The 25,549-nt window shown below is 37.0% G+C and overlaps 1 protein-coding gene across 4 annotated transcripts in view; it reads left to right on the forward strand.

Moving 5' to 3' along the window:
- Nucleotides 1–25,549, forward strand: part of MIB1 (MIB E3 ubiquitin protein ligase 1) — an 82,172-nt gene that overhangs the window by 41,048 nt on the left and 15,575 nt on the right. For 3 of the 4 annotated variants that reach the window (XM_061995452.1, XM_061995453.1, XM_061995455.1), the window contains 4 exons: nt 15,807–15,939; nt 16,325–16,411; nt 19,087–19,248; nt 24,556–24,737. In XM_061995452.1, the coding sequence (XP_061851436.1) occupies nt 15,807–15,939; nt 16,325–16,411; nt 19,087–19,248; nt 24,556–24,737 (564 nt within the window). The remainder of the gene's footprint in view (nt 1–15,806; nt 15,940–16,324; nt 16,412–19,086; nt 19,249–24,555; nt 24,738–25,549) is intronic. The other variant, XM_061995454.1, reaches the window with a different exon arrangement.

Raw genomic sequence — 25,549 nt, forward strand, 5'->3', positions numbered from 1 at the left:
AAGCTGTAGTACCTTGTATGGAATACAGTGCACTAAATTCCCCTTAAGGTCAAATAAATAAATAAATGCTATGTTATGCGAGTTAAACATATATTAATATATGTATATAAGTGTGTATGAATGTGTGTTTATATCTACAGTCATAAAATACTTACAATGTAAGTGTTGTTGAAGTCTGTATCCATCTTTCTAGATACTGATAGTAAAATAAATGCATGTGTTAATTGCATGGATACCACAATAAAGCAGATTTGTATAAAGTTTTTTATAGGTGATAGCAAATAGGTATCTGGAACCAATTTCGTTTTCAGTGCAAAACCTATTCTGTTTTGTGCTTGAGTTCTGGCCATTACTAACAGTCAGGAGATAGATCTCCAAGAAAAAGAATCACACAAACTATACTGGGGATAACATTTGGAAGTTTTTATTTTTTATATGAAAATTAATACTTATATTCAATTTTTAACATTTGGATATTAGATAAATATTAAGAAAGCTAGCAATTTATCTAAAATAGCTTAGCTATTTTTCATCACTTAATCTTCCATGACAGTTCAGCCGTGTTTCCCAGAAGTCAAAGTATAGTGTATTTTGGAGAGCATCCTACTATCAGTGAATATTTACCCTTTTAATAATTTGCTTCTGTTAATACTTTGTGAATTGGTATGGAAAAAGAACCTCGTGTTTTAATGTTACTGTATAATGTTGAAATGTAGATTCTAAGTCACTGAGTTTATGTTGTAGGTAGCTTCAAACTTGTGCATGGGAGAGAGTGCTTAAAAGAAATTTGAAGTGTGAGAAAGTTAAGGTTTTTGTTTAATATGTTGTTTCTTGTTCATGGTTTTTAACTGAGTCAGTCATATTAAAGTTGCAGTTATTTTGGACTTTTTTCAACTACTGTGAACCTCAAAGCTTGGCAGGCTTTGCCTTTTCAGTGTTAATGAGATTTTTTCAGACAGAAGAAAATGTTTCAGTTATTTTTTTCAATGTTTTCAACTCTTGGTTATGTTTGATCTATTCGGATACCTGTGACTTCAGATTTTTGAGCTGAAGACGTGCCTGTGAAGTGTAGGCGTATTTTATATCCGATGCCCCAGTTAGTTTTAGATTTGCATTGTATCTTGTGAAGAGAGCTTTATTCACACCACATCTAGCATCTTAAATAGAAGCTGCTTTTAGAGCTGACCTGACTTTGCACATGCATACAACTAGTTCTTCAGTGCAATACATTCTGCTGGATTTAAAATTAAAAAATTTGGATGATGGGGTAAGATGCAGATTTCATAGATAGCTCTCCAATAGCAAGAAGTCATCTTTATGTTCGTAAACTAGCAAGTAGGATATTGTGGTTTAAAATGGAGTTATACTTTTTTCCCCATGGTTTTCTGTCTTAATAGGTCTCCATTTTTTCAGACTTGCAGATAGTTTGAACTGGTGGGTGGTGAAATCTTTAACTCTCTTTAGCCATGTATTTTAAGAGGTGGCGTTTCTCACTTGCAATTAGTGTTAATGACTGTTTTGGCAACCTTCCTGCTGTATTGTCATTCTCAGAGACAAGTTGTGAGGTAATCAGAGAGTTGTACAATTATTTTTCCAAACCAGTAGAAGGGATCTTTCGCTTTTGTATTCGCAGTTCCCAAACATAAGTATAGGCTGAAGGTTGGTTGAAAGTCAATGCAAAAAAAAAGCATGCTCCTGAAACCTCTTACTAAAGTATTGTGTCAGAAAATGATTGGAAAAAAGACTTCTGTTCAAATTGACCCTGAGAAAGAAAATATTCTTCATGAGCAGACTTATAATTAGATGGCAGATTAACCTGTACCTGTTGAGGCCTAACAAGTTTATTATCTGTAAATAGTATGCCCAAGATGTGCAGGATGGCAAATACAGTTTCTGCCCTGTTGAGTTTCCCTCCTTGTGCAGTCAAAAAAGAAAGGGGGTTTGGAAAGTGAGGTATCCAGAAAGCAGACTGTCCCTCCACTGCCAATACTGTTTGTGGTTGCTGTTTTTTGATCAGTTGGTTTTTCGTTTTTTTTTTCTTTACAAAGGGCAGTACAAAAGTCAGTTCTGTTACAAAGGGCAACATAGTAGAGGAAAAATACATGAGACAATAAATCATTGGAAAAATGTGTTTATTTCACTGTTTACCTATCTTCTTTATAAATGCTGTAAGAGATGAATTTTCAGTGGATGTACACAGAATCTTAAACACCAGTAGCTGTTTATTTACAAATAAAATCTTGAAATTTTGGAGTACAGAACTTGCTATGCTCCCTGTTACTTCCATCTCCAAGCTACCTAGAATAATTGAACCCAACTGCAAAGAAGCTGCATAATAACACTGAGCTTAATGTCCGGTTTTAAAAATATGAGAAATCCTGTAGTGATCAATGCATAGCTACAGCTGGTTGAAGGGGACCAAATCCATTGAAGAGGTGATTTGGTTCCATTTTACCAGCTTTAGCAAAGCATTGGAGTGCAGGCAAGTTAAAATTAGTAATATATTTTTAAGTACATGAACAGTTTACAAAGAGCATATGGTTTTCTTCTGTTACATGTTTTGTTCCTACTCAACACAAATTTAAATTCTGTCACCAATTTGGAGACAGCAAAATGGAATGCTTTATACCAGAAAGGCCTGTACAGGATCCAGGTTTGTTCGTTCCTCGAGTATTTCCTTGAGGCTTTTTGGATAAGTCTCAAGTCAAATTATAGTTACAGTTTTAACTTTCTTTTTCTGTCTGCAGCAACGAAATTCTAGAGTAGTGACCAAAAACTGTCGTCTTACAATTCCTACTCACGTAGGGCTCCCTTGCCTCTGCATTAAACTTGACCAGGGAAAGTTTCAGTTTCCCTCCTACCCTTCCCCGTCATTTCTTTTCTGGCAGATTCCCTTTTGCAGCTGCTTTAATGCTGTAGTGGTTAGCACAAATATAAATGTCAAGTGCTTCTAATTCCATTGCTATATCTCTGGTTAGTATTAAGTTTTTAGGAATGATTATATAATATATCAGAATAGATTGTCTTTTTTACACTGATAGTCTATGTAAACTTGTTTAATGCTAGAAAAATACAGCTTTTAAGAATTATATGGGCTTGCGTCTGATTTCATCTAAATTAAGGTCCTTAATACATTTGCACATGCTCATGTAGCTTTTCTATGTTGTATGCTGAATTCTTTTTGAGCTTTAGCTGCAGTGGGAAGTAGAGGGCAACCTTAGTTAAAGCCATTCACTAGTAATGACTATGCCAGTATAGTCTACATCCATTTGTTGCATAGTCTGATTTATGTAAATATTTTCTCAACACTATGTATCCTAATAGAAGCATAGCAGGTGTGTCACTTGGACTTTAAGCATTAAGATGGCTATAAAGTTAGCTTCTATTTTTACTAGTTATACAGGAACTGTTTTACAGATACAGCTGCTCAAGTGCACTTTTGGATAGCAATACCATTTCATGTACTGGCCATATCGGGACAAAAAATGGCCATGGAAAAAAAAGCCGTGTAGCATTTGATAATGTCAGCATCTGTTATCCCTGTCACTCACACAGTTGAAATGTTTGAGTTACAACTGTGTCAGCAGATGCCCAAAGTTCAACGTGTGCTCAGTTAAAAGTGAACAGCTGATCTAAGTGATGGATGTGACATTTTAGAGTGACTGGATATGTATTCTTAGAGATATGCTAACATGAACTAGCAGGAAGCAATATCAACATATAATTTTAACTTTTGTATCACTCCAAACTGTCATTTTGTTTCGGAATAGCATTGCAGTGTTATATAAAGAACAAGAAAGAAAACGACGTGATGAATTGCTATCAAAAACCTTTCAAAATAAATTTAAGCTGTTAAAAAGTTGGTCTCATTATGTAGTGGAAGCCAAATCAATTAGTGGATTCGAGGGCAGGAACTCTTCAGGAAAAGAAGTAAATGCTTAGCAATTAACCCCTCTGTAAAGCTGCTGGTAATACCAAATTGCTTCTGTGAGCTCGATTGAGTTCAGTAGCATTGCTCCATTTAGAAAAGCTACTACAATTTGATTTGTTTCACACTATAAAGCAGGTTTTAATTTAGATGTTAAGATACTGTAGTGTTCCTGCCAAAATATATGCTTGTAAGAAATAGCTTTAAAAGAAAAATTAATATTTAAGAGAATGCTTCTGATAAGATAATGTCTCTTCTTGTATATATGTTGTTCTGTAGTTTCAGGCAATAAAAATAGCAGGCTATGTATAGTGTTAGCTATTTGAGAATTATGTATTTAAAAATAAGATTCTCCATCTGAAAATTATGCATTGCCTTTTTTTATTTTTCTCATGTTTGTGGGTTTTTTTCCTCTTCTTCCCAGACAGTTCAGGAGACACAGGCATATAGTTAGGATCTTTAATCCAGACCAAATATGCCTACTTCTCATTGATGTATCCTGTTTAATAACTGCTTTTAGAGGGTTGCTGTCATGTATAGAAATGGCTGGATGGGTTAACCAGGCAGTCTTTCCTAATGTTTTGACCTGTTCCGGAATTTGATGTTGAATGTCTTTACTTAGGAATGGTATGCACTAGTATATTTTAATTAATAGCCATTTTTAGAACTTGCAACTGTTGCAAGACTACTTCTCATATAGTTCTTAGAGTTTTCTGGATGTTTCAAAGTCATGTTTTCATGGCCAATTTACTTGAATTTATTAAAAATCCAAATTTCACTTTATTTAGAAATGAATATTTAAGATAACTTACCTTTTAGGCTGTATTTGTCATTTCTGTTTTTATTTAGGAATTTGTCAATAGCTTTAATCTGCAACTGTGGCCTAGAAATCTCTGTGTTGTCACGTTCTGTGCATAAACCTGACACTGCATTTTGTATTGAAGAGCTCAGTGAGCATAATAAGTGCTGATTTGGAGACAATTCTAACTTAAGTCTCATATATTAAGTTGCAGAAGTTTTCATACTCAATTATTTTAGCTGTCCTGTTCTCTAAATCACAGCCTTAATTTCTTAGCTGTTTCTACTTATGATATAGTTGCAACCTGTAGATTAAATAGTCTGTGGTAGATGTCAACTTAAATACTGCTATCTGAAGCACACAGAACTAGCTGTGATTTAATAGATCAGGGGCTTGTTTTTAATGAAATGTTTTGATAATCTGGCATGTAAGATTAGGATCTACTGAGTGAGAGGTACTGGTAATGATAAGTTTTGCAGCTATGCTGCAGTCTTAATGGCTACATTTCAAGGGTTCATTTCGAGCCTTGTTTTGATTTCTTTGTTTACAACTAACTGTTCTGCTTATGAGGCGCAACAGTTCTTCCTGCCTACTTTTACAAACGTTTAATTTGATATTTTGTGATTTGTTACTAACAAGGATGAGTTATTTTGGCAATACCATCTGACCCTTAGGTAGCTAATTTGTCACACAAATGTCATTCAAACAAGAGGAAAACCTGTTTCTTCCAACACCTGTTTAGTTTCCTCTTACTAGTCGTTCCCTGCCTGCCAAAAATACATACTTCTTTACATTCCATAGCATTGTATGTTCATATGGGTACATAAAGAAGTATGTACTCTGAGCAGGTACACACAGAGTTGCTTGACTGCCTGTCAGATGAACCTGTAAGTATTTTGCTGCTTTCTGTTGCCGTAATTAGGTAAAACTCAGGCTGACAGTTCTTTGGAAGAACAATGTTATGATTCACTGATGTTAAAAAAATAAACTTACTGTTCTAACTGAACTTTGCAATACAATTTACCTGCAGTGACTTAAAGCTGGTTATAATTCATTGTTCTGGGATGACATGGACATTTGAAGTGCTTTTCCAGATTTTTGCAGCCTCTTGCTGCTCATTTTGAGTGACCACATTTGAGTGGAGAGTTGAATCGCTGGTAGCTCTGCAACGTGGTTTCTCAGAATTCATACTTGTATTCCACTGTAAAGATTTGAACTTCCTCCCAGGTCTTCTAGCAGATTTCCATGCTGGTGTTCTGTTTGCGTCTAGTATCCTGGAGGGAAATACAGACTTGTCTGTCAGCTAGAAACTTATTTTCATACCTTCCCCAGTCCCACTTCCATGCTTTTTGTATCCTATCTACTATTCTGTAAGCTCTTTGCAGGTTTATACACATTTCTGCTGTAGTTCAGAGCAATTTAAAAAAAAAAGCCAAAAATCAACAGCACATGCCATTGGTGACCCTGCTTGCCATAAAGATGATGACATTGAATTAAGAAAACAACTTCTAACTGCTTTGACAGGATTTGGATTGTTAGGCCAAAGGTCACATGTGAAAGCTAATACTTATTCAACACTTCTGTGAGCAGCTTTTCTCGTTTTTCAAAATTGGAACTCACCTGCTTCAGTCAAATTCTTGTTCACATGTGAAATACTTGACAACTAAAAAACTCCCAGACCCTCAAAGAAACAAAAGCCAAGTTTAACTCTATTTTATCAGACTCTGTGCACCTTGGTTTGGAATGGCAGTTCAAATATTTGATGTACAGCACAGATTTGACTTCTAAGGGGCTGTCAGATAACGATTATGGTGTACTTCATTTGTATTTCAGGAGTTGATTTGAGTTACAGTAGAGAGTAAGCTCTGTCTTTGCAGCATTAAAAGGTAAATTTGAAATAAGCTTAGCAATTAGTAAATGTAATATCGTAAGGGAAGCTGAGAGCAAGGGAAGTAAGAATTTCTGCAGCTCATGACAAAAACCTAGTGCAGCTGATAGAGAGCAAATCAGAGTGTAGCAGTAGCTAGCACAGTACTACAAGGAGAAACAGCAATGCAGCATTAGAATCACAGCAGTCACATTCTAGTTTTTAAGTAGGTTGTTTTTCATGTACATCTGAGAGAAAGCACCTTGAAAATTTTGCTTAGACCTACTTGAGAACTTGATATCACACTACCACATTGTTTATTAGATTTTCTTTTTAAAGTTGGTAATTTTTTTAGTTGTGCATAGGAAGATGAGAATATATTTCACTGAAATGAACAACCAGTTAATGAATGGCATTGCAATTTTTGAGTTTATCTTCTTGAAAAAGAATTCTGCATACTAAGCAAGTTGGGTTTTTTTATTTGCTATGAAATTTGGACTAATGTTTTCTTTCAACCTGTTCTTTACACTACAAATGCTTGATACTTTAACATACTCGAAATTAAGCTGTTCCCAGAGTAGAGGTATTAATATAACAATTAGTTAAAAAACAATCTAGTAATTAAGATATACATGCAGAAAGTCATAGACATCCTTTAAACGTGCAGAATAATGCAGGTCTCCTGATGTTCTGTTACCTGTAAGCTTAGTATCATGCAGCATTTGCAGTTGGAAGAGAGGTAATGACCTAGAGACACATCAGCAGCAGCCATCTCATCCTGAGTGCGCTCTCACTCTATTCGCTGAATCAGCTCTTCTTTACATGGGAGGGGGAGGCAAAGGGGGGGGCGAATGTCGGTGCACACAGTACCTCACCACCTTAAACAGATAAAACTTAAAAAGGAGAAAAAAACCACCCCAAAACATCAAGCCGGGTGCCTAATTGGCACCTGCTGCCTTTTTCTTGGAATGCTAAAATATGGATGATGTTGTATAGAAATTATACCTTATGTCTGCTGGACTGAGAGTTAAAAGACTCCAAGGATAGATGCTAGGAAGCCAAGGAAAGCTGAACTTAGCCCACTGTCAGATGAAAATAATCACCATCACAAAGAAAAATAAAAACCCAACAAAAAAAACCAAAACCAAGCCCCCAAAAGTTGGAGTCGCTTCCAAAAAAAAAAAAAAAGAGAAAAAAGAAAAAAAGACACACACAAAAAAAGCACGATCGTCTCCCCCCTCCCCCAGAAAATATTGGTTTCTTCTAGTTCCTTAGATATTGCACTGCATCTTTTCTTGCTCGAGGTTATGTTTCCAGGCTTAACTGTAGGCAGGTCTGTGTTGAAGCTACTTTCCATCTTCAGAGGTCAAGTCTGCTAGTGAGGTCAGGGCTTCCACACGCACACTACAGAAGACACTGACCGTATTTCCCACTTAGAGGGCACCAGCAAAACTGTTACGGCTTTATAGGCAGCTAAGCATTTGAAACATGCACTCCCAGGCAAACAGGCTCTCTTGTGCCTCTCTCTTCCCTGACCATATTTAGTCAACCATTGCAAAAAATAGTCTCTCAGCTGTCGATTGTCGATCCGGCGGCGGAGGGAGCCGCTATCCGCCGCTCTGCCTATTGATTGTGCAGCCTGCACTGCCACCGCCGCCCGGCCATTTGTCCCTGGGTTATTTTAGCACTGCCAAATAAAGCGCGCTCTCGGCTTGCCAGTTAGATTTCCCAGGTTTGCACTGAGCCTGCGTTGCCACTAGTAAACCCTGCTGAGGTTGGCACTATACTTAGAAACGTCGGAGAGGGGCGGGGGGGGGGGAAGGTGGAGGTGTAGGGGAGCGGGGCGGGGGTTTGGGAGGGCGAAGGCAGCCCTGCTAATAGCGAGGCGCGGCCTCCGCGCAGACAGAGAGCAGTCGCTAGGCTGCGGGGCAGCGACACGTAGTTGTGTAACTTGCTTTTTTGATCAGCGAAAAATGCCAGGGGCGACAACATGCCGAATAACCTGAGGTCGCAGGCGGTTTAAAAACATCCTTTTTTTAAAGTTTTCGACTGCAAATTATGACCAGTATTTTGAGTCGGTACCGATTTGTGACCCCACGTTGCCATATTCAGTTTAGAAATTATTTGAAAAGCCATTCATTAGTAAGTCCGTACAATTCCATACTGTTGAGTTTAATAACTCAGGAGTATTTTGTTTGTAATACATGAAGTAACTTCAGAAAGCCACAACATGTAGGTGCTGTTAGGGACTACTGTTCCTTGAAAACATCTCAAATGTTTTGGAAGAAAAGAGTACCAAAAAAAAAAAAAATCAAGTGAGCAGTGCGGTCATATCTGGTGTCAAATGATTGACCTATAACTACACATTCGAAATATGAAAAGGGAACCTTCTTATTTATAAGGGGGATATGCAGTGTTTTCTTCAGGACAGAATAAAGAAACTGAAATTTAGCCATTTAAGTACAGTGCTAAGGAACCCAAATACTTCAAGACTTTCCCTGTAGTTTTCAGACAAAATGCTTTGTTGCTCAAGAGCAAGAAGTGAAAAAGCTGAAAATCTCTCAATCTAAAATTAATTAAAGCTTGTTAAATGAAAAAGCATCTCAGTAATATTAATGTGATTAGTAGGTACTAATATATGAAAGTTCATTACTGTAGGGTAGAGGGTGAATTGCGGAGTCCGGAATGGAACACTCTTGGATTTACACTTTCTTTCTTTTCTCTTTTTTTGTGTTGACTTTGTGTCCTTTGCTTACTCTGTAACTTCTGTTACCCTGTAGCTTACTGGTAGAAGACCATTTTAAAATTTCTTCAATTTCATAATCACACGCTGAAGACAAAATTGTCACATAAGGCCTAGGCTAATACTGAATATGTTTTTATCAATGTCACGTAAATTTATTTACCTCGTTTCTGTGGTCTCACAGAAATGTTGAAATAGATTTTTCAAATACCAAGAGATACTTGAAAAACTGAAGACAAGAAGGAGGAAACAGCCTGCCAGTTTAAACTTGTGCCAATGGACCTATCAGTCAGATATGAAATACTAAACTCTATTTTCAAGATACAGCATGCTGAGTAAGACTAGTCTAAGACATTAATCTATTTGTTGTTACTTGTTCCTGAGGAAAACTTCCTTCTTCCAGCATAAGTCCCCGTACTGCACAATGAATGTGCTGTGAAGCACATTGGGGAACTTGATTTGGCTTGGGATTGTGTGCTGACGTGCACTTAAGATCACATCGTTGCCAAAAATAGCATTGTCCTGCTCCTGTGTTACTTCTTGCACTATGTTGGTACAAATATTTCTTTGACTTCACAGTGAGCAGGCTCAGAGTACTATTCTGTATGAGAAATAGTCCAACAGAAAGGGGTAACTTTTAAAATGTTGTGTTGGCAGCAGTTTTGGGCTTTGAGGTTTTGGTGTTTTTTTTTTTTTTTTGAGCAAAGATGGCAGTCAGAGGATAAAAATGGGATTAGTAGTCTTTTATCTATTTTGTTGTAAGATACCTGTCAGACTACATAGCCTTAAAGTAAAATTTTGCAGTGGAAACTGTCTTTACATCTGATCTGTTCCTTCAACTGTTGAGGACTTAGCAGGAAACAGGTGAACATGTTTAGCTGACCCAGGGGTGGGAATAAGCAAACAAGGTGAGCTCTGTTTCGGTGGAGGGGGAATACCTCAATCCAGGATTGCTGTAAAATATCTTCTATTATGAAACCATGTCACATTGAGCCAGTAGAAAGCTGACCTGAGGGAAGAGAATGGCAGGGGAGTAGAGGAACTTGTAGTAAAGAGTGCATTGGATCATTACAACCCCTAGAGATATGATTCCTGGTAAGTTTATGATGATCTAAGACTATGCTTCTGGAAAAGGCAGTCTGCCCTTCTTGCAACTCTAGCTTCATCATTTTCTTATTCCTATTACTTCTAGTGATTGTGAAGTCACAGAGGAAGTTGGATTATCTCATTGATCTGTCTGAAAGCAAACTTGCCAAATCAAGAGTCTGGCAGATTGCTTCACTTGCTAGACAGTGATATGTCTGTAGAGCCAACATAATGCAGGAACTGAAGTGCAGGGAAAAGTGAGATTGTCTTTCAGTAGCCATTTAAGTTAAATGTGTTTATGATGATTGTGAAGTAGCCTCACAATTTTTTTATGCCTAAGTATCTGTTCCTTAAAAAAAGCCAAACAAACCTCAAAAGGCCAAACAAACAAAACCACCCTACCACCATCCCATAAATCCTGGCCTTCCCTATTTAAGTAATTCTGCAGTCTAATTGTAATTGATAGCAGAGAATCTTCTCTAGTTTCTTGTTATATATTTTTTTAAGGTGAAAAATAGGGTGAAAGGATGCCTTTGCAGTTAAACGTGCTAAATCAGGAATCTTTCCTATACAATGAGATGCTAGCTTCATCTTGCTACAAGTACTTTGTGTTGTAGGGTTTTTTTCAGATAATTTTTGTATACAGCTTTCTCAGGTAATGCTGATGAGCACCTGTAAAAAAAAAATCTACAAGTAAAATACCACATAAAAAGATTTTATATGTAGGTTGATAAGGAATAATATACCATATGATAAAACTTTTGGTCATAGTTATGTCTAATATTGATAACTGGTGTTGAAACAACTGTGGCTAATAAGGAATTGTTTAGAATAATGTATTGCTCAGATGTGCAATGCATTTTATGTTGTAAATATAAAATTCATGCTGTTGAAATTGCATTCTGCTATTATTTATCATTTGATATAATCATATATATGTTAAGCCGTGGTTCCAGACTCTCAAAACACCCAAACAAAAACCCAACCGGCCAAAAAAGTCATGTGGCAAGATCAAATTAAAGGTGCGATCAGCTGCAGCATTTGCTGTCATTCTTCTACCTCTCACATTAAATGAAATACAGTATAAATGGATGTTCCTTCTACCAAATCGCTTCTAAGTTATAAAGCTTGGACTGTTGCTATATGAGGATGAATTATGTGAATTATGGTGGACTTTATAAGTCACTGTATCTTCAACAGCTGAGAGAAAGCAACAGATGCCTTGATCTCAGCCCCCTATAGACTTGTGTGCTTTCCTGTTACCTTTTTGACTGAGCAGGTGTTTAGTTCATATGAAATAACTGTTTCCTTATCCCTTTCAAAGCTTTACAGACAACTTCTTCAAAAATTTTCACTGACATTTCTTCAGTTGTCCCATCTAGAAAATTTAAGAACTTACAAAAGATCATCCAGCTGAAAAAGGGCCAAAATCTTTGTCAGCTTCCTACTAGTCGGAAATACTGCAGACCAACAAATGCCAAAACTTATCTGTTGTTAATATTTTTTCATTAGTAATAATCTTTAAATAGCATAGCTGTGACATAATTCCAGTGTTTTCATAAGGCTTTTAAGCATCTTTATTAATATAATCTTTGAAGCTACTCAGCCGTGTTGTCCGCATAGTTGAATATCCTGATGATGATAGTCTGAGGAGTTTTCTTTGGCTGGTTTCGTGGCTGTAGTTGCCATTAGTTTTGCTGATTTCTTAATCTTTTCAATATAGTTACAGAGAAAACAATCTATGGTCTGTTTTCATATGTATAAGAGGGAAGCAAGTTTTCAGGACCACATCTACACTGTGGCCTTGAAAATGGAGCATTACAGCTTGGCTTCTTCTTTAATGCTTTGTGTGGAAAAGAGAATCAAGAATTACCGTGTAATTGACGTGCAACATTAATTCACTAATATGACTTTTTATGATACGATGCCTGCCTGTTCCAGTGAGTGCTGTTCTGAATGGTAGCCACTTAGCTGTCAAAATTTTGGCAGCAGGTCTAGAAAATCCTGCAAAATAGGATAGCTGTAGGAAGGAAGACTGCGGTATGAAGAAACAGGATCTTGTGCATTGAAAGAAACTACCTCTCAACTAATTGAGAAGGAGGATGCAGCAACCAAGCATCATAAAATAATTTGCTCTTCATGGCATATTAACATCTTGCAGAATTTTAAGGTGTCATTTCCATAAAACTGACCTTTCATCCTATTGTCCAGTAATTTAGCACAGTCTGTAAGAGAGAGATGTGGTCTCTCTCTTACATAGGCAGAAGTGACTGAGGAGTAGTTACTGGCCCTCTGATGCTGTGAAAAGTGCGATAAAAATCTATTACATGTAGAACCTGTTTGTTTTGATTTGAAAGAGAGACTGGTAAGGATAATGCTCTTGCAAATAGATGAGTGATTTTTTTGATCGCATACAAAATATTGTCAATTAATTTCTTACCTTTTTTTTAAAATCTGAGAGGTGTTAAAAGAATTATATTCTGAAGTATACCCATTTGTCAATGTATCTGCTAAAATCGTGTGAATGTACTTTATATCTTACTTATCTTTGGAGTTGGCAACTTCCTTATTTCCTTACTGAAGAACGAGAAATAAAATTATCTGAGTAGGTCGGGACAGTTCTCTGTTTAATGACTAGAGATACTTTGGAGACAAGCCTGTTACAATTGCTTGTTGGTGTCTTCCCATAGCTTCTTCAAGTTTTAGGTGTGGTTGTAAGAAAACAACAACAAAAAACAACTTCTTGACCTTGGGTTTTTTCTTAGGTTATTGTTGCCCCAGCTTTTACTGTTTGCTCACAGTGGTCATATCGCTTCTGTCAGTCCTGAGGAATTTTCAGGTAATATTTGTTGTGCTATTTAGATGATGCACATTACTCTAGAGCTTTATAGTGTCTGTATAAGCACTGAGCCTGGCTGGTGAAGATAAGAGCTTATGTGATATGATACTCTGTGGGAAGCCACTGTAGAAAGTAGACAGGCTTGTTTTGCTGATGATATCCTATGTTCCTGAGGCATGCTCTGTATCAGCTTAGCTTTCTGAAGAGCTGCTGGTGGTGTGCCCAGGTGCAGTCCTAGGTGTGATGCAAACCCCAGGGTTCCAGACTCTGTGAGGCAGCAGCCTGACAGTTCTGATGTTGCAAACCAGAGACATATTTGTATCCTAGATTTGATGATATGTCATTTCATTGCAAAATAAATTATTTTCATCAATGCAATTAATATTTCTTTAGTTTGCCACATTTCACAAAGCTTTTGTAGCTTATCTTACTCTATTATATCCTTAAATTTGGAAAGTTATCCTAAGTCAATCTCTCAAAGAATTAATGATGGTGTGGGATTTTTTTTTTTCCAAATATTCAAGTCTTTTTTTTCCTAGAATGTGGCAGAGTTGTAGAAGGTGTTATGAATAGAAGCTGAGCAATGATTCGCAATAAGGGATGTACAATCTGTTAAGTGTTGTTGTCTTATCTTGTTGTGTTACAAGTGATTTGGACTGTGAGGAAGTGAGAAGCTTAGTCCTGCCAGAAAACAAAAAATCCAAAGAGATTGAGAATGGCTTCATATTTACTTGCTTCCCTCAAGAAAACTGACATTATAACGAAATGTAAAAAGACTGGCCAAATGCTAATGTCCACTCTGCAGAGGACAAACCTACAGGGCAGTCTAGCTGTGGGTACTCCACACCTGCAGTTGGTTATGGGTCTTCTATGAGCCTCTGGGATCCTGCAGCCTGAGGATGCAGTTGCTTATTTGTGGTTCCTTCAGGTCCTCCGAATCTGGGGAAAAAAAGTGACTATTACACTGCGGCAGGATGGTGTGGTGTGAGAATAAGACTTATGTTGCATAGTCACTGCAGTAGCAGGAGTCTGTTCAGATAGTGTCCAAGCAGTGTATAGGATGAAGTGCATTTTTTTACTTGTACAGTAGCCTACCTCATGGACTCTCATTTCTGCTTTTTAGGAGAGCTTATTGTAGTGAGCTCTCCCCAGAACCACAGCTTTTTGTTTGTTTGTCATGTGTCAAACTCAATGACTTACTCTAAAAGAGACCTTAAGAGTAAGTACTACTTATGCACTGTGAATGTTTAATATTGGAATGAATTAGGAGCTCAGTTATTGCTTGACAGTGCAATAATCTTATTGCTGTCTCTTGAGAATATTTTTAAGCAAAAACTGAACTGCTCATTTTGTGAGGATACTTCTGAGACTTATTGGGATCATACATTTTTCGATACCAGATGGTTAATGAAGAACTATTTAATTCAGTTTCAATATCTTCTTTGTGACTGGGTGGTTCCACTTGCATTAGCTAGTATTACTTGGATTTTGAAATTTGAATTTTATGAGGAAGCTGTATTTTCTCCTGTGTTGCTTCAAGAATAGGGAAAGATCAGATGACAGAAGAGGTTTCCTGGCACAAAATTATAGCACTTTCTGGTTTTGTTTGTCTCTCAGGAACTGTCATAAGGGAGATGCATGTACTGTTTATAAAGACAATAAGGGAATCAAGTTTGGTTACTTACCTGTTCCAAAAGCTGAGTGAAGACACTTTTACACTTTAAGAAAAGTGTACTTCTCAGAGAATACGAGATGGAGCAATTATCTAGTGTTGTGTTATCAATACCCTTAACACTGCAGTCTTTGGACTTCATGGATTTAAGTCTGCTTTAATAGTCCAATAACTCAGTTGCTTTTCCCCTACCCTTGAGCTTGAGATGTAAGGTAATAAATCCCGTTCCTTTGATAGGCATCTTGGTAAACACATACAGAAGTGGTGGGGAGTACTCTAGACACTGTGATGTCTGTTATACTCAGGCACTATCTATTATGAAAGTATTCCACTAATATTTATTTACCACTTCAGCATTTATCTTGTCTATGCCTAAGAGATCTTGCTCCATTTTTATCTCAATTGAAAGTCTTAACTGCTGCAGCCCATGGCATCAGTTTATAAAGTGATGATTTTGGAGAAATCTAGTGTAGTGGAACTTGCTTACTAAATAATGAAGTAAAGAATGCTATAAGGATTTTAAGGGAGAACGGTTGTGTTGTCTCTGTTTCAGAATTTGTGTGAATGCTGTTTTTGAAGGTAACTTTTACAGCTAGATAACATTCTTCTGGAAAAAAAAAAACCACATCCCACATACTATTTTGGGTATTATATGGTTTGTATGCTTGAACTAGAGGGAACTGACCATGAAATGATTTTGCTTTGGAACTGTCAGTATAGCTCTTCACTCACTTTGTGTTTTTGAAAAAGTACTTATTTTAGCTTGTACTACTTTATAATTTTGAGAATGAATACTGTTTTACTGTTGTCCCGTTGTTGTTCAACAAATACATTATAGTTGCATTTGTGCCATCTCTGCATGTTCATTTCAGTGCAATGCGTGTGTTGCTGTCCAAGTTACCGCGACCATGGATTGTTGACGAGAAAAAAGATGATGGTTACACTGCCTTGCATCTGGCAGCTCTCAATAATCATGTGGAAGTGGCTGAACTTCTGGTGCATCAGGTAGGATTCTTTTCTCAGGAGGATTTAAATGTCACACTTTGGTTAACAATCTGATGTGAAAATAGTTTGCTTCTTTATGCCTGCAATCACAATGCAGAAACAGTGGAGTGGGGAAGAACGTGATGATGAGCTCTAAAGGTCAACCTTGTCTTTGAGATCGTTACAGTGGCCTAATGGTGCAGGGGGACTGAAAAATTTGACACCTAGTTTGATTCAGCAGATCAGCATCTCTACAGTGGAAGATGAAAAATATTTAATAATTTCTACTCACAAATTTGCAAACTAGGAGTTATATTCAAGGTTGTATTCAGAGCCCTAATGAACTGCCTTACATAAAGATTAATTACTGGGATGATAATGCTCTAATGCTTTAAATATCTTTCAGGGCAGTGCTAACCTGGATATCCAGAATGTTAACCAGCAGACTGCTCTGCACCTTGCCGTTGAACGACAGCATACACAAATTGTTAGGGTAAGTATCTTAATTGCAGTAAGCCATATGGTTCATGGTACTTGGCTTAAGCCGGTTGTAGCTGTTAAGACATGGATATTCCATGAACATTTAAAAAATGATTTAACAACATGTAGCCATTGAATGTATGATTAATTTTGATGAATTCAGAAACCTGTGAACTTGTGCAGAATGTCAGTCACCCATATGAAGGATATTTCAGCAACGCAAAATTATTGTATGCATACATGATGGTTTCCAGTCCACAGTTGCCAATTCTATGATCCTTCCTTGTTGAGTAAAGTAGAATGTGTTACTTGTCTGTGTCCTTTGGTCCTGTAATGGGACCTTCAACTAGAATTTTTGATGCTTCTTCCTGTAGGACTAATTGTTCTTGTTCGTAGGTTTTGCAAACTATAGCGAAGTGAAATGTCTTTTTATGCATGTTATACTTTTCAGTCTTCCGACTGTTAACTTTCCCTGTTCTTATCTTGGGAGAGCTACAAGCAGTTAACAAAGTACCTTACTGGTGAAAGTAACTCTGTTTCTGGTTTTGCTTACACAGTTGCAAATGTTAATACATCAATGTAACAAAACTTTGCTACTGACACAGGAAACAAGAGCCTGGCACAGCTTGCGTGCTCTGTCCTGTGTGCACTGTCAACGTAGAAGCTATGTGACTTAGTGTTTAGATTGCTGTTGTGGGCTGCTGAGACTCAGAGCACTCAGTGCTATAGGAAATGTTCCCTATGAGTGAATACATCAACCTGGCCTCAGCCCTTTTCGTAACTTTTTTCAAATTTATCTTTGAAGAGAGTTGTCTTACGCTAAAAACTCTTTCATTCAGACCTAGGGAGAATTATTCTGCCTATGCAGGCCCGTGTCTGTGATTCTGTTCAGCATTGTTTTGCCGTAAGTTTTCTCCATCTCCAAGGGTTGATGGATGTGATCCCATTAACAGTGAAACATGTGATATGGCCCTGTATCTGGAACTGCTTGCTATTGAAAGAATGGTTTCCTAGAGTCAGGGTCACTTGCATCCTATAAGCTCTTCATCAGCTGTATTTGGTGAGCTGTTGTGCCCTCTGAAACTGCCAATGTACCTGGGAGTACAATGTTAATGTAGCAGATGAACAGGGAAGCAGACACCTAGAAGAACTAGTATATGTATTGAACTGTTGTGCTTATATCTGAGTGTTTTAAGTGAATGACCTGGTAGAGTATCTGTACTTCAGAGTTAGGTTAACTTTGAGAAGTCTTAAAATAACTCACACAGCCATGCAAAGAACACGTTGGCTCCATATTTCAAAATTAATTCCCGTTGGGTACCTTCCAGAGCTGGGTTGTACCCTCAGGCATCTATGGAATAGTGGTCAAAGGTAGCAGGGTTCTTTAAAAAGCCCTGCTGCCATGCAAAGAGTGGTTGGTGGTTTGCTGCTTTTTTTTAAAGTTTTTCTTTTTTTAAAACTTCTGCAAAGGCTTTGAATTTCCATGGTAACTAAGGATTCCAGGTTTTTCACAGTTTTCCTTTGAGGAGAAACTCTTAAGCACTAAATAGCTGTCAGCAGACACAAGGCAGGAGGGAGAAAAATTGAGCCAGAGTAAGTCCATTTACAGTGGAAGAAGGGAGAAGACTGTTGCAACTATTAGCTGGTTTTATTGGTTTTACTTGAAGAGGAAAAGGATAGGGGGAATAGTAAACTGTAGTCAATTACAGGCAAATATTTCCTTGAAAATTAAGTTCTGAATTTCTTTTAAGCTATTTTCCTTTTGGCTTTTTCTTTAGTTCTGAGAGGCTGACATCCTGGCTCTGAAGAGAGAAATCCCCCTTCACGTATTCCTGTCTCTAGGCTATGCCTTTTGTCTGTGCTGCTAATCAGAATTTTACAGAATATGAAAATCTCAGAACTGAGGTTAAAACCTCAACTCTATCTACAGGTTTCTGAAGAGTGACAGCATCAGGGTTTCATTTTTAATAGTATCATGTGTTGTATTGTTTAACAGCATATTTAAGAAAGTTATGGTGCATTGAATTGTGGGAGGGCTGTATGCAAATGCATCAGGAATAGGAATGCCTGTGCAGCTTCAAGCTTGCTTTCATGTCATGTGACCTGGAACATGTGTCTAAAATTAGCCTTAAAGACAAGTCTTACAGTTCATTACTTTCCAAACTGTTCTGAAATTAGTATTTAATAGTGTCATGGGGTTTTTTGTCTCTGCTGAATAAGGATAAACCAAAGTACATGCTTAACTACTTTGTAAATGGGAGGATTCTGTAAATTAAGTTGTAAAATTTAGCGTGGTGTGAAAGTGGTTATTTTTGAGGTCATCAAAACCTAATAGTAAAAAGTATATACATATCTGAAGTACTGCACACTTGTTTCTGAGGTACTTCTGCAATATGTTATATTGTTTGTAGACTATCTTTTACAAATATCATCTTTTGTGATGCTCCCTCAGAGTGCAGACAAGGATTAGGCTTCTGCTGAAATAAGCATGATATTTGAAAGAGGTGAATGCCTCAGTAGAGGGCTGAGCTACAAGTATAGAAAATAAAATAAATTGTGAATTGTAGCAAGGGGAAAGAGTAAATCTTTTGTACCTCCTAGAGCATCCTGAATCATAGCTTTGTGAAATTAGTTTTTAAAGGAATAAATGGCTTTTTTGAGTTTTTAATTGCTCCCCTCTCTTGTCAGCTCTTAGTCCGTGCAGGTGCTAAGCTGGATATTCAGGATAAAGATGGGGATACTCCCCTGCATGAAGCCCTGAGACACCACACCCTGTCACAGCTTCGCCAGCTCCAAGATATGCAAGATGTGGGCAAGGTAGATACTGCTTGGGAGCCATCAAAGAACACAGTAAATAAAATGCATTTATTTATTCTTTTTTTTTTTTCTCTCTATGTTTGTGTCTGTCTAGTTCTGTACTGTTGAACTGATTTTTGGCAGCATAAGTTTACGTGGACGTTCTGCATTAAACTGAAGTGTGGGCAGAAATCATATTGTTATAGATGGCTTTTCACTTGTAGTCCTAATCTTTCTTAAAGAAAGGTAGGATTATTTAGTTCCAAATGTTTCTACAAATACATCTTCCATAGTGAATGTGTATTGCTGCCAAAAATTCAAAAGTAGCTTTTAGTGAAGCAAAATAAACAGTATTACAGTACAGAATAAGACTAAACTTGTTTTCTATGATTCAATATCTTGCATGTCTTTATAGCTTTAATTGTTTAGCTGCTTCTATAACCTTCTTAAAGTTTGTTCTGTTAGAAGAAGGAATTCTTAGTCTTCGTATGTATCTTTCTGACAGATTTCATTTCAGCAATTGTGCTGCAGTAAGGAAATGGTCAAAATAGCTCCACGTAATAAAAGTTAGAGTGTTTTACTGGGAAAAAAAAACAATGTGACCCCATATGCAAAGGTGAAATTTATAGTATTGCTGATAGGCAAAGGAGAAATTCTGAAGTGATTGGGACTGAGGAAAACCAACAGTTTTTTCTTTAAATATTGAAGATGCACAACACGATAGTGAATCAGATTTGCTGAATCATTAATTAGTGACTTAATATTTTTTCTAATTTTAACCATGAAGTGAGTTCTTTATATTTCATTAAAAAAAAAAAACTACCAACTTTATTAAAAAGCCTTTGTTCAAACCAGTAATTCTACTGTACCACAAATGTTTTTCAGACTGATTACTTCATATCCCTGAAATACACTGCAATAAGCTTTGAAATGAGATTTAAAATACGACTGACATATGTAAGAAAATACTTGTGTCCTTCTAAGTGAGAGGGGGGAAGGAATTGCAGTTCACTTCTTTCCATTATCTGAAATGGACTTCAAAATGGCCAAAATACTTCATTTATTTAATTGTGAAACAAATGAGAAAGAAATACTTTTTCTCCAATTTGTAATTTCACAAATAGGTTTCTCTGTTACCCATCTTATTATTGGCAACCACAATGAAAATAGAGCCGTGTTTTTAGTTTTTTAACACAAGAAGTGGGTTTTTTTCTGCCATCTTTTAAAATTTCAGTTTTGGGGGATTTTCTGTTTCAGCTAGTGAAGTTTTTAATCTAGTTTCGTCTGAGATGCACTTTGATTTAAAAAAGAATAATTACACTTACGGTTTACTTCTACTGAAATGATAATTAAGGAAGAGGTGGAGGGGGAGACACCGCAACAAACAAAAATGTCATTGCATGGTTGTATCTCTGATCACTTAAAAATGCTCTAATGCTTAAAAAAAATTACAGTCAACCATTGCCTCCTATATTAGATTGATCAAGCTATCATTCATTTTTGTTGCACTTTGTTTAGCAGCAGAGAAAATTTTTGCCTAACAGACAAATTTTGAAGGTTTAAGTGTTGTGGAGAAGACTGCCTTCAGATAAGAGGTGAAAACTTGCTTATTTTAATTTTATGTGGCAACAATGTCAGGTGTGGCTGAAATGGAAAACATGGGGTAAAGCTTGACTGAAATATGCTTGAGAACTTTAAGATGATCAGCATATTAAACTGTCTTGAAAATGTTGTTCTGTGAAAAGCAGCAAATGGGAACAGTACTTGTGCTTGTCTGCCTTCATTTACCAGTAAACAGTTTTAATAATAAACCACTTTTGGCCCAAAATTTTATATTTAAAAAAGACTGGATCTAGACTGCTAAAATATATGTGGGTGTCTGGACCTCTAAAGCTATCCAAGAACACCTTTGTAATTTGTCTTGTGTAGCACTGCAAATAAAAGAGGCTAAATAGGGTTAATAATTTAGTATGGCAAACAGTAAGACTTTCTTTATGTGAATCTGATGTCAAGTTAAATAGATGGAATCTGGGGGTTTTTTGATGAATTTTTATTAATCCCTTTAAAGACAGGGAAGCAGGCCAGATTTCTTTATGTATGATAGCAAGTTTGATATGTAAGAAGTATTTTTGAGCTCATTTTTGCTTGGCTAAATTTGAAGACTGCCATCTTGGACCTACTGAGCCCTGTGTGGATGCCTCTTTATAGTACAGTACTTCAACTTGGTTTTTTTCAGTTGAATAAACTGAAAAGAGAAATTTTACTTGCATGATTTTAGATATTTTTCATATTTGATAAAGTTGGTTGGACAACAGCTTTGTTGAATTCTGTCATTGGTTGATAGAATTTAATTTTGCATGTTTTAAATATGAAACCATACTTTTTACTGATACAGTGAACTTCAGAAGTGGAATTATATGGAATAACTTCTTTAGCATTCATTTTCAGTATTTCCTTCTGAATATCAACATTAAGCTGTTGGAATACCTAAAACAATTTTTGGCAGGTTTCTTCACTTGTGGATATTTTTGTTTGTTGTTGTTAACTACATGCATTTTAAGTATTCTGTCAATCTTGATAGTACCCAAATCCTTACGCATTTTAGGTATCAATCTGAAAAACATTTCTGTGTTCCAGTGCTATGAGTGGTAAACTTCATTTCTTTAAATAATTTTGAAGTTTTTTATTCAACACACTGTGATGATTGTACAGCTGGGAAGAGGAAGAGACGTACAGTCTCTACTGCCACAGAAAAAGTAATTTCAGTTGTTTTATTACAGTTGCCATATTCTTTAGTCTAGGATACTTTTTATTCTAAATAAAGATACTATTCCCCAGGTTCATTTAGTGTAACTTATTTTAATATGTGTCTTTCAGACCCTTAAAATGCTTCTAAAATTAAAAATTATGCTGCTGCCTACATTCTAACTTGCAAGGAAAAAATGCTAATGAAAGCTGGTTAAATGTTTACAACTTCAAAGATAGTGCAGTAGCTATGATCGTTTAGTTGATATATTTACTGTTTGTGTGGATTACACTAAGACTTCTCCCTCACATGTGAATTGGCCAGGACTGGTTTGTGTTCATGTGTCTAAGGACTGGCACCCTCCAGAGGAAACTTGATGCAGCCATACTAGGCACTAAGACACAATGGAGTGGGGTTTTTTTTTATATGGGTTATTGGTTGGGTTTCTTCATTTTGTGTACTTGAGGTGTTGCAGACTACCAGAGATGTGTCATGGGATGCAATATTGTCATGGTGTTTGCTAAGCATACAGCACATAGAGGTGTTTTTAGGACTCAAGATTTTCTTGAATAATGTTGATGACTGTTACAGGTGGAGGAGCTGACTTGGGCATAGTGTGCATCCACACCAAGTGAAGCAAGCATTCTATATTTGATTTTTCTTCTGCAGATACAATAGCTGTTTCTTTTAGGAACAGCTTAGAACCCATAAGGTTCAAGTGTGGATGATGAGAGAACTCTTGTCTCAGCAATTAAGAAGGGACTACAGCAAATTGTTAGCTTTAGGCATGCCTTCCAAAGATGTCTGCTCTGCCAGTCTCAGAGCAAATCGACTTTTACTGTGTTGTTCTGCCTTGGCTGAATTATGGACATGGTCCAAGGTAGCTGGACTGAAGCTAGAAAAAAACTCTGCTTTTCTTCAGCCAGTGCTGAAATTGAGGTGCAGAAAAATGGTCTGAATTCGTAGACAAAAATATTTTATGATCTGAACACCACAAAACAATTTATCTCCATAACTTACTGGATTTGCTAATATGAAGTTTTTCAAGCAGTACTATTCTTACCTGATTGTAGGGAAAAATGCCAGACTCTGAGTATCTGTGTATTCATGAAGTGACCTTCGAAAGTCCAGTAGCACTTCAGTAATACTTATTGATACAAGAACTCCTAGCTAGAAAAAAACCCATATAGACTGAGGTTTAGAGAATTGCTTCCCTAGAAAACTGTGTGGCTATATGATGAAAAGGATAGTCTTGCAGTTATCAAGGCAGGGTAAAAACTTCTAATATGTACTTCAGGTGCTGCAAGACATATATTCAAACTTAGCCTTTTTCCCTTGCATATCATTGCTGAGAGAGGGGGGAAATAAGTATAAAAGTTTTAAAAACTGTTTTCTTCATAGTTCAGACTTCAAGATATGCAACCTTTAAGGGCTGCATTGGCAGGTATCTGGTATTTTAAATGTATTCCTGTATGCTGTTGTCTCTAAAATAGCATGTTCAGTTCATCAAATACAAAATGGTTGTTAATCCAGTCCAAATTTCTTAATTTTAGGGGTGGTACTTGGCACTCAGCTTTTAGAAGACCAGCTGCAGGGATAGATTGTACAAACTGAAAATGGCATAGAAAGATGCATATCAGTCAAGTTGGGCAATTAAATCTATTAATGGGTGATTCTACCTCTATTCTACTGTTGAAGCCTTTATAATTTTAGAATTCAGCACTTTAAAACTCCTTGAATTAGAGCTGTACCAGCTGTGCCAAAGGTCTTCCTTTGAATATAGACTAGTGTAGTTTGCTGAGGGATTTGTAGTGGTGCCAGGAGTCTCATGTTATATGTAGTCTGCTTTATACTTCTGTGTTTTATCTGATAAAGATTTAATAGAAAAAGATGTTGGGAACCGGCCCAGAATTCTCCACAGTAGGTGAATCCTCTCCTTGCAGGGCCCTGGTGATGAGCTTTATCTCTTCATTTTTCTAGCTGGCCCTGTGAATTGTGTGCTGAGTAGGTACACTAATATAGAAATACACTCCTAGTTGTAAAAGGGCAAAGGACCATTAGGTGATTAAAACAGGAGGACAGGTGTGTGAGTGTAAATCCCTCTGGGCTGAGAAGGTAACTGAAATCATATCTCTCTAGGGCAGCTGCTTTACTTGCTATACTGAAACTAAGCATGTGTTCATTTCTCTGGCCAGCTATGTTTTCAGTCCAAGTGTAGTGATGGTAGCATTTTGTCTGAACTCAGCAATTTTAGTATATTTTTAGTATATTCTGAATATACCAACTGGAACTTTTCACCTTACATTGCTTGTATAGAAAAATAGCAACCTCACAAGTGAGTATAGGTGTGCAGGAGATGGAATACTTCAGTAGCTGAACTGTTCATTGCTCGATGTTGTTTCCTTAAAGGAAAATTGAGGTTAGCTGACTGAAAAATAAGCAACCATGTGATTGTTTTGATTTTTCGTTCTAGAGGTGCTTCCTTGGGCTTACAAATTTATACATATATGTGTGTGTACGTGCATGTGTGCATGTCAAGTAGTTTTCCTTTAGCCAGATTGTTCCTAAGTGTTTAGATAGTCTCTTAAGTTGCTTACGTATTTGTTTTCTTTCAGTTAATAATGGGACTTGGCACTCAGGGAGCAGAGAAGAAGAGTGCAGCATCTATTGCTTGCTTCCTGGCAGCCAACGGAGCTGACCTCAGCATTCGTAATAAGAAGGGTCAGTCTCCTCTCGATCTCTGCCCTGATCCTAGTCTCTGCAAAGCATTGGCTAAATGTCACAAAGAAAAAGTCAGGTTTGTATATTTAGAAAACAGGAAGTTTCCAAATCTCTGCTTTCTATAAATTAACTAATATCTTTTAAAAACGATGCTTTTATTAGAAATAGTGTTAAAACATGCAGGCTTTTTCTTGACTTTCAATTATTTTCTGATATATTGAATGCTGTTTACAAATACATTACTTGAACTACACAGGCCATGCAGGCCTTTCATACATGTTAATACAGGAGGGAGGAGGCTGGGAAGGTAGCAATGTGCAGGTGGAAGTTATTACTTCAAGTAGTTTGAAGTTCAAGTTAGAACTTCAAAAGTGTAGTGGGGAAATCACTGAAGGAATAACTAAGCGTTGTGACAGATTTGAAGTCTGGAAGAGACAAAGCTCAGTATAACCTGTTGTGAATTCAGTATTGATGCCACTTTAAGTGAGTGACCTTCTGAGTACCCATCAACCTGAATGATTATGTGATTCTGTAAAAAGAAGAAGGAAGTGAGTCTGTCTCAGATGCACTTCTCAGATGCGCTGGTATATAAGGTGCTTATGTTCTATAGAGTCTGTCTTTGGCCATGTCTCTGCCGCTCTTCTTCGGGGCTTGAGAGAGCTGTAGGGTTGAGCTGCTTGGGTTCGGCACGTGCTCCCTCTGCTGGGCGAGCAGCAGCATAGCACAAAGATCCCAAGGGAATCCACCATCAGAGCCCGGGGAATCCATTACAAGCCTGTCGTTTGCTAGGTATTGGAGGTACAGTCAAGATGAAGGTGATTTAAGCTGTGTAGTTCTGAGTCTACAGGATATATCGCTATTAATAAAATAAACTCTTAGGATGAGAGG

Source organism: Colius striatus, chromosome 4 (assembly GCF_028858725.1).
Source record: "Colius striatus isolate bColStr4 chromosome 4, bColStr4.1.hap1, whole genome shotgun sequence".
NCBI classification, from domain to species: Eukaryota; Metazoa; Chordata; class Aves; order Coliiformes; family Coliidae; genus Colius; species Colius striatus.